The sequence below is a fragment of the Benincasa hispida genome, chromosome 1, assembly GCF_027475165.1.
Source record: "Benincasa hispida cultivar pf3 chromosome 1, pf3_genome.v1.1, whole genome shotgun sequence".
In the NCBI taxonomy this organism is placed as follows: domain Eukaryota; kingdom Viridiplantae; phylum Streptophyta; class Magnoliopsida; order Cucurbitales; family Cucurbitaceae; genus Benincasa; species Benincasa hispida.
Genome location: NC_143478.1, coordinates 20,481,461 through 20,491,738, shown reverse-complemented (window position 1 = coordinate 20,491,738; position 10,278 = coordinate 20,481,461). Strand labels below are relative to the sequence as shown.

General features: G+C 33.3%; 1 protein-coding gene across 1 annotated transcript; it reads left to right on the top strand.

The window, feature by feature from the left end:
* Window positions 1-3,232: 3,232 nt before the first annotated feature.
* Window positions 3,233-8,344, top strand: LOC120075218 (putative serine/threonine-protein kinase At1g54610). Its single transcript, XM_039028432.2, has 7 exons — window positions 3,233-4,339; window positions 4,613-4,897; window positions 4,996-5,313; window positions 5,475-5,702; window positions 7,243-7,343; window positions 7,470-7,587; window positions 7,736-8,344. Exons 1-7 carry the CDS (start codon window positions 3,965-3,967, stop codon window positions 8,045-8,047), a joined length of 1,737 nt encoding a protein of 578 aa, XP_038884360.1. The 5' UTR covers window positions 3,233-3,964; the 3' UTR covers window positions 8,048-8,344.
* The last annotated feature ends 1,934 nt before the right edge of the window (window positions 8,345-10,278 follow it).

The following is a 10,278-nucleotide window of genomic DNA, read 5'->3' as shown; positions in this document are numbered from 1 at the left end:
TGCATGGCGATGGAAAATGTAAACAGAACGCAGACTTATGTTTTTAAGAGACAACAATCCATTTAAAACTGTTGGCCCATGTGTGAGAGGCAGGCAAACACGCTAAAGAACGACGATAAAAGGGTTAAAACTACAGTCAAATCGAAACTTCTAATACATTATCTTTTGGGTTTCTTACATTTAGACTTCCTAAAATTCTCTCTGCACCTATTCATAATCATAAATCATTCTAGTGCTGTACTATTGATCTTTCTAGGAGAAAATATCTTCCAAAGATGGAAACAAGAGCCGATCCTATCAGAATAAACCAAAGTTGGCTCAGTCCGTTGAACCTTCTTGATTGGTTGGAGTTGTTTTCATATGTGTGAAAATCAATCATTATACAGTTAGTTTCAGTTCAGTTGGTTTAGTTGATTCAGTCTATTCTGATTAGGAAGTCGGTTTGGTTTTGAGGAGAGTCAATTTCTGCTTGATTTTTATTCACCCCCACCCCCTAGAGAGGAGAAAACAGTCAGCGCCAAATCGATCGATTATACCCATTCTTCCTACATGGCTGATAACTATATAAAGAGTGATTGAAAATTCAACAGAACTTGTGTGAACATACCTTAGAATCAAAACTTGTCACTATTGGACTTAAGCACGAAATCTCCCTCTTTCACCAACAGTGACCTCTCAATTCATTTCTGACTTCCAAATGTGAGATGGAGAAACCATTACTTGTTATTGTAGCTAAAATGTTAAGCTGTACTTGGAATATAAAAGATCCAAGGATTTCCAATGAATACCCAATTAGTTGACCTGTTTAGCATCTCCAAGCTGACAATTTATTTCATATGCTTTGTTTGGTTATTAGCATAGTATAGCCTCATATGGAACAAGCAAAAACCAGAAGGGAATGACATTATACCTAACCCCCACCCTCTACTTCTCTTGCCTTGAAGTTTTTCCTATCTTCAACTGTTGAAAACGACGATGGATGTCCAGATTTTCCGACACAAGATTTAGTTAAATTAAACCTTACTCAAACTTGTCCTTGGAAAAAGAACTGCCTTTTACTTCATTTTTGTTCAAGGATTAGCTAACTATTGAAGTTGAAAGTTAATTACGTCGTAACCGTGGTCTGTTTTCGAGTAACTTTGTTTTGAAGATGCTCTGTTGGATGTCAATGTAGGCTCACCAACCTTTTTACTGCCTTATTCTCCCTTCTTTTGTCCATTGTTTGTGACTTAGATTAGATATATTCTTTCAAAATGTAAGTCAACATAAAACTTAATAATTTGATCTTTATAGCCTTATAGGGTCTAATATAATTCTTGTTTGAGGAATTTAATTCAATCTTATTAGATATCAAATTGATTTGTAGTTGAAAGACTACAATGAATAGGCACATTAATCAAGAAATAAAGAATAGTTCTTGGTTTGAATCCCATTAAAATTGGGAATAATTTGCATTGATTCTTACCTAGGAGTATATGGAATGTTGTTCTAATTATTCCCTCTTTTGTGGTTTTGATGACATTTTTAGGTTACCTTTTTCCCTCTCCCTCCTCTTTATGCTTTTCTTGTTGTAGTTCTTTCCTTCATTTAAATTTCGGTTCAAAGTATAATTCAACTATTCAAGACATGCACTCTCGATCAAGAGATTTGAAGTTTGAATCTCCACTCCGCTGGTTGAACTTCATAAAAGAAAAAAAAAATTATTATTTCAATAATTATTTTCTCCATTTTCTAGTATTTTTGTAAAAAAATATTTGTTATAAGTTTAAATGAACTAGGGCACCCTAAAGTTATAAAATATTGGGAAAAAAAATTGAGAGAATTTTTTGAAAAAAAATATACAAAAACAATAAACACATAATAAATCGTAATTAAATTTCATTAAATGAAATATTAGGTCGAAATTAAAAATAGTAATCACTATAACATATTTTAGATATACATTTTATGCATTAAGGACATCATGTCCCTTTGTCCCTTGTAGTAAATGAAAAATGATTATAGACCATCACAAATAATATTCTCATTGATAATTTTTTATAAAAAAAATCACAAATATTATTTAAGAATATAAGGAACAATTTTACATATCAAATAGGTTATTGACGATCTCGACTCATAGGACAAAATTATCAAAACATTAATCATCGAGCTTCATAATTAAAAAAATGTAAATGAATAGTTTGATTAAAGTTGTAGCTTGAAATTTTCATGGGAAGGCCAAAACTTTATATTCCAGCTTTCTATTTATGTAATATTTCAATTCTAGAATTTTAAGGGCAAATTAGGGGGAAAAACTATATATATATATATATATATATATATATATATATTCATACGGGATATTTAAATATTATTTTGATCATGGTATTTTTGGCTTCTTTTTTTTATTTTTTTTATTTTCATCGATATATCTTTAAAACGTTCACTTTGGTGTCTGTACTTTAAATTTTTTGTTTTTCATTTATTTTTTACACCTTCAAAACGTTTATTTTAGTTCATGTTTTTTTTTAAAAAAAAAAATGGCCATTTTAGTTCTTAACTTTCATTTTTTAATTTTAGTATGACACTTCATTCACTAAATTTCTTAAAATGTAATTAATATACGATTCATTCCTTCAAATTGGAAATTAGATCTATCATCCCGTAGTTTTTATACTAACAAAAGAATCAAAATCAAAGTGTGAGAAAACATCGACAAAAATGAGAAAGAAATTATAAACATCAAAATAATATTTAAACAAAGTGAATAATTAGAAGTAGTCTAAGTTGCACCTATCTTTATACTTTTCATTTCTTTTATTTACACTTTTTTTATTAAAAAAAAAAACATTTAAAAAATTATGTTACGATACTATTTCATTGGGTGTTGGTCGGACTACATAAGAGATGAGTGCATATGGACTGCATCTAAATTTTCTCCTTTGAACAAAATAAGAAAAAAGGAGGGAAATTATGTGATTGGAGAGATTCGTGGTCCGAGGAGCACAGACGAGAAAAAGTGAACAGTACTTTGCCAGGTCAGCACTCCCATGAGGATAGATCCCCATGAATGAAATCACTATGTTCCCTCACTCCCCTACGGACGCTCACACCCAATCCCCATACACTTCTCCATTCACAACCCGCCACGTATCACAAATTCCCTGAACACACGTATCGCCTCCTCATACGGTGAACAAGGAGAAAATGAAAATATAAATAATTGACTGAGAGAAGTTGCACTAAAGTTAGTGTGGGGCTTTGGCCTTTTGGTCTTTGGGTATGAGGAAAAGAAAAAAAAAAAGTCCAAAACTGAAGAAGAAAGAGAATTTAAAAAAAAAAAAAAAAAAAAGATTCACAGAATTATATTTCTCTCTCTTCTCCTAACATTCTTTCTTTTTCTATACAAAATCCCTCTTTCTCTGCTCAAGTCCAAATTCCCAAAAGTAAAGAAAGAAAAAAAATCATTAAATTATTATTTTTTTTTTAAAAAAAAAAAGAAAAAAAAAACATCTTCCTTCTTCTTCTCTCTCAGTCAGTTCAGTGACTGAACTTGAACTGGGGGAGGCCCAAAAGTTTTGGGGATTTTTTATTTTTTTAAAATGAAAATTTACTGTTTGATATGAAAAAAAGAAGAAAAAATGAAATGAAAATGGATGGGTTGGTACTTTTTGGTGTGTAATTGAAGCTGTGATTGTTTTAAAAATTGAGTAGAGAGTGGCAGCACAGCAATTGTGGCCAACGCCAAATCATTGCTTTCTCTTACTTTTGTCTCCAAAAATCTTTCTGCTTATATTATTTCACTTTCATACTTGGTTTCCATTCCCATTTTTTCCTCTTCCGAAAGCAAAAATCATTAGGGTTTTCTTTTGGGTTTTGCTCTGATCATCCTGTTTTGATTTGGGTCGCTGCCGGAGTGAAATTGCCGGAATGTGATGGGGGAATGATTCGATGAGTTTTCTTCTACTGTGGCTTCATTTTAATGGGGTGTGTTTTTGGGCGAGAGGTATCTGAGAATCCCGTCCAGAAAGAGGAGGAGGAGGAGGAGGAGGGGGGGAGGAGACAGAAGGCGGAGGAGGAAATTAGGGTTTCTGTGAAACCGGAGGTTACTCAGGTTCAGCCTAATAATAATAATGCTCGCAATGGGGGAACTAGGAAGGAGGTTGAAGATGATAGAGGTTCAAGGCAGAGAAGTGAGCGGCGGCGAAGGCCAAATCCGAGATCGAGTAATCCGCCGAAACATGTGCATGGCGAGCAAGTCGCCGCCGGATGGCCTTCTTGGCTCTCCGCTGTCGCCGGTGAGGCTATCAATGGATGGATTCCTCGCCGTGCTGACTCTTTCGAGAAGCTTGATAAAGTATCTTTTCTCCTCTCTTTCTCTTCTATGAACTGAATTTTGACTGTTTAGAGTTTGAATTCTAGTTGAAATTATGGAAATTAAAGGCCAGAATTGTTGGGGAAGAAGTAGGTTATTCTCCGTTGGCTATTTTCATCGATGTTTATTCTTCCTAAATATGACAATTTCTCTCTTTCAAATCACCATGTTTGAATTATGGATCATTTTTTTCCCTCTTTCCTTCTATGAACAAGACTGGAATTTACCAAAGTTATATATAATGTTGTTGAACAGATTGGGCAAGGGACGTATAGTAATGTGTACAAAGCAAGGGACACATTGACAGGGAAGATTGTGGCTCTAAAGAAGGTTCGTTTCGACAATTTGGAGCCTGAGAGTGTAAGATTTATGGCTCGAGAAATTCTCATCCTGCGACGTCTGGATCATCCCAATGTTGTAAAACTCGAAGGTTTGGTGACATCCCGGATGTCGTGTAGTTTATATCTTGTATTTGAATACATGGAGCACGATTTGGCTGGACTTGCTGCGAGCCCCACAATCAAGTTTACAGAACCGCAGGTGTGAAGATACTATGTTGTTTGATTTCTTTATGAGATCTGGCATGTTCTTTTGGATGCATTAGTATTTAGTTCTAATTCTTCAAATGGATCTAGCAGGTTAAATGTTACATGAACCAATTGTTATCAGGGCTTGAACATTGTCACAACCGTTATGTGCTGCATCGTGATATAAAGGGATCGAATCTTCTGATTGGTAACGATGGGATCCTTAAGATAGCTGATTTTGGATTGGCTTCCGTCTTTGATCCCAACCACAAGCAGCCAATGACAAGTAGGGTGGTTACTCTATGGTATCGACCTCCTGAACTTCTTCTTGGAGCTACTGATTATGGTGTTGGTGTAGACCTTTGGAGTGCTGGCTGCATTTTAGCAGAGCTGTTAGCTGGAAAGCCTATCATGCCCGGTCGCACGGAGGTAAAGCTCTTAACTAGTCCATATTTCTTTCTGCCTTCAGTTCATCAAATGGGGGCTTTGATCTTGTATAAGTCCATATCTCTTAGATCTCATCACTTCTGTCACGATTGAGCATATTCAGTTTAGTAGTTGCTAGCTATTATCGTTTGACCCTTTCTCAGGTCGAGCAGCTACATAAGATATTCAAGTTATGTGGCTCTCCTACAGAGGAATACTGGAAAAAGTCAAGGTTGCCACATGCAACCATATTCAAGCCTCAACATTCATACAAGAGATGCATAACAGAGACATTTAAAGACTTCCCACCATCTTCTCTGCCACTAATCGAGACACTTCTTGCAATCGACCCAGCTGAACGCTTGACCGCCACTGCTGCTTTACATAGTGAAGTGAGTTCATACATTAGCTGTAGCATACACAAACTGCATCATTTTTTAACTTCAGTTTTATGTACAGTACCGTCTACTGCCTCGTTTTTTTTTCTTGTCCCTACTTTGTTACTCTTCTAAATCTCGGCATGTTAGGTATTATATAGCAATCACTTTCTTTTAAGTTTTAACTTTCATAGGTAAGCTAAAAACTAGTTTAATTTTCCAAAAATTTATCTAGAAGCAAGCCATAGCCAACATTCATTGCAAAAGCCGGATCTCTTTCTTTGATGAGGGGAAGGTAGTAGGTACTTAGAATTGTTCGGAAAATAGGTCAAGCAGATCTTATGAAGCTTCTTTGAAATGGAAAGAAAAGAAGGAATAATTGAATCTTGATCTGAGTAGTTGTTTGCTGTGCTTGTAAGACATTCTTGGTTGAAATAAAGAAAGGTTAAATTACAAGTTTAGCCTGAAGTTCATATACGTGTCAAATAGGTTATTGGATTTTAGAAAGATTTTAGTAAGTTTTGAACTTTAAATTTTCTGTCTAATAGGTCTATAAACTTTAAAAAGTGTCTAGTAAGTTCCTAAATTTTCAATTCTTTTAATCTAACAAGTCCTTGAACTTTCAGTTTCGTGTCTAATAAGTCATTGACCTCTTTCACATTTAAAAAAAATTGTGAGCTTGTTATTGCAAACAAAATTGAAAGTTTATTGATATATTAGACACATATTTCAATTTTCTTCGTGTAATAGTATTTGTTAGTTTTAAAAGAGTTGAATGTGTCATTGATCTATTAGATATAAAATTAAAAATTCAAGGACATATTTGACATTTATCATTTTAGACCTATTAGACACAAACATAAAAGTATGTGGACCAAATTTGACCACAAAGAAATTTTGAGCCAAGTTTAGATTGGTCAAAAGAACAATCTGCGCTGTGAACCTTTGGATCAAAACAGAGGTATGTGCAAAATAGATTCTCTTCCACATAGGAATCTTTTGGCCATGCAAGCTTGATCTTGCTGTAGATTGAGAGATGGCATCTTGCTCCATGGCTAATAGTTTTCACCATTAGATCTACGCCTCATGATTGCAGAGTAGAGTTTTTTACCCTGTTATTCTTCATTGACGCATATTCCCGTGCCCGTCCCTCGAGCAAGAGAAAGAAAAGCACTTTTTACTTTAGGTCTTGTTTAGTAACCATTTTGTTTTTATTTTTTATTTTTGAAAATTAAGTTATTTTCTCTCAATTTCTTACCATGATTTGCATCTTTTTTAAGTAGAGAGTTGAACTCTTAGCCAAATTCCAAAAATTAATAATAATAATAATAATAACTATTTTTAAAAAAAATTTCAAGATTTGCCTTGGTTTTTTAAAATATTGGTAAGAATTAGATAATAAGACAAGAAATTTAGAGGTGGAATGAGTGTTTATAGACTTAATTTTCAAAAAGTAGAAACAAAAAATCAAATGGTTACCAAATGTAGTATTACAGATCCTTCTATTTTTGGTGTACTTGTAGTGACATTTTGTTGACTTTCTCCTACTCCGCAGTTTTTCACTACCAAGCCATATGCTTGTGAGCCTTCCAGCCTCCCCAAGTATCCTCCAAGCAAGGAAATGGATGCAAAACTCCGGGATGAAGAAGCAAGAAGGTCGATGATGGATTAAGACTCGACTTCTTATTTCTGGAAACAAGAATTAATAATATTAGGATAACCTGTGGATAAATCGAGCAATTAATTGTCTTATTTTTCTGACTTTGAGCTGTGTGAATGCAGGCTAAGAGCTGCTGGCAGAAGCAATGTAGAAGGGGTGAAGAAATCACGAGCACGTGATCGAGCTGTTCGTGCAATTCCTGCTCCAGAAGCCAATGCTGAGCTTCAAGCCAATCTCGATGTATGACTTATAGTTGGTTTCTCCCCATCTCTCACCGGACACACACAATTAACTGTACTTAGTACCCCATATTTGTCTTGAAAAATCTGAGATCCATATGATTGATTTGATTTTCTTTGTTTGTTAATGAAATTGGTGCTCTCTACAGAGGCGGCGTCTCATAACACACGCAAATGCGAAGAGCAAGAGTGAAAAATTTCCTCCTCCACATCAAGATGGAGCACTTGGCTACCCTCTAGGATCTTCGCATCACATTGATCCAATCTACGATCCCCCCGACGTTCCATTTAGCACAATGAATTTCTCATATCCAAAAGCAAACATTCACACATGGTCTGGTCCTTTGATGGATCCAGCTGCTGTTGGTGCTCCTAGGAGGAAAAAACACACAGCAGGCGACGGGCATTCATCAAAATCATCTAAAGACTTACGAAAAGATAAAAATTCTGTTCGGATCTAGTTCACAAAAATCAGTTTCGATGATCGCAAATGAGCTTCGGATAGCTTTAAGTGATCTTCATCCATCATCTCTAAGGTCAAAACTCGGGAAATTCAATTGAATTCTACGGAAGAGGTAAAGAGTATATCATTTCTCATTTTTAATTTTCAGTTTTCTATATTTTTGTAAGATCAGATGCTTCGCTGGTTTGTATATTTTTTTTCTTTCTTTCTTTCTTTTCTTTTACCCATTCTCATATTCTCTTCACTGTGTTATAAAACTAGCCTACTGAAATATCAATAAATTTGTCTTTGGAAATCCTTTTAGTGATCCTTTGAATTCCATTGCTTCATTGGATCTGAAGGCTTTTCAGATTCAATTAAATTTCTGCTCTCTTTCATCATTTAGTTGATAGATTAACTTTCTCAAATTTCCAGTGAATTTGGATGTGAAAATCTGAGTTTGGTCGTTGATTTAACATACCCATACATTGCTTGATTGTTTGTGTTACCATTTGAATATTGAAGCTGGAGATTGAAGTGTGTGGTCATTACCTTTGATCAGTTGAGTTATGTTCTAATCGACAATTTGTGATATAAGACGAGATCTAAAATTATATACAAATTGTATATTTAACTTTAATCGTGTCACCATAGCAAGCGGAAACTACATACACTTAATTGTTATAGCTCAATAAAACCACCCTTAAATTTTTTATTTTTAAAGAAGTTGTGAACATCACACCCCTATTTGTACTTAATATACATGCATATTCAAATTTCATTAGGATTATTTTACCTTTTTCTATATCTTAACAAGTTTGCTGTTTTTCCACCTATCAATCCCAATTGACCCTTTCTTAATCATCATCATCATCATCATCATTATGAGTTAAATCCCCATTGAATCATCGTATAATTTATGAATATGCCGAGGTGTTATATTATATATAGAGGTCGTTTGTTTGCGGGCATCCTCGATTTTCATGAAGTGGGTATCTGGTTGTTTTGCGTTTTGTGAGATGTCCCAACATTTAAAGATTCCCAAGCATCCTAACATACACGAACGAAGCGCATCTGGAGAGTTTTGGATGTCCTCCTAAAACATGGGTTTTCCAGATTTCATGTTGAGAGCATTCTCAATTTACTTTTTTGTTATTCATTTTTTTTTATTTTATATATATATATATATAATAAATAGTGTCAACCATGTATATCATATATTTTTAGTTATATCATAATTCTTATTATTTTTTAGTGATATATTCAAATTTAACTTTAAATTAATATTTATTTTATAAAAAATCTTAAATTATTTACCTAGTATTTTGTTGAGAAAAATAACATATAAAAATAATATAAATTGTATTAAGTTTAAAAGAATTTCAAATTAATAAAAACAAATATGTTATATAAGTTCAAATTATATCAAATTAATTATAAAGTAATAAATAGTTGTAAAGACATTCTTAAAACTTTATGTAAATTTAAGACATTTTCAAGTAGAAATCCTACTAAACAATCACAATTATCAAAATATTTTTAGATATTGTAAAAATATTCCTACAAACAAACGTGGTAATCTAAAAATATCGAACATCTATAACTCCTAATATATATAATTCCGAGCATCTAAGATTCTGGTTATCTACGTTCCAAAAAACAAAAGGTCCCATAGTGCATGTAAATTAGTTGTGTTGGGACAAGTTTCTGTTATTGGTTATTGTTCACTTAGTCTTTCTATAATTATAATACAAACGAGGGCAAATTACAAAAACCACCCTGAAATATGGTGGTAGTTGTAATTATACCTCAAACTTTCAATTATAAAAATTGGTCTCTAATCTTTTATAAGTGTGTTAAAATTGTGCCCTCAAGCTTACAATAATCTTGAACTCACAAACTTACAATAATTGTAGAAATTGGACCCACAAATGATAAACATCAGGCTAAACACATATAAATGTTATAATATATACAATTATGTAAGTTTGAAAGTCTAATTTGACCCAATTTTAATATTTATATAATTTTGAGAGTTCATTTTTTTAAATTAAAAATTAAAGGATATAGTTACAACTACCACTATACTTTAAAGTTAGTTTTTACAATTTGACCAACAAATAATATTATATTTTACTCGATAAAAATGGATTCAAAATAGAAAACAGCTTGGAAACGGTGCTTGATTGGATACATACGCCTGATAATCATTCCAACAAAATCATTTTATTTAAAAAAATCATCAAGTAG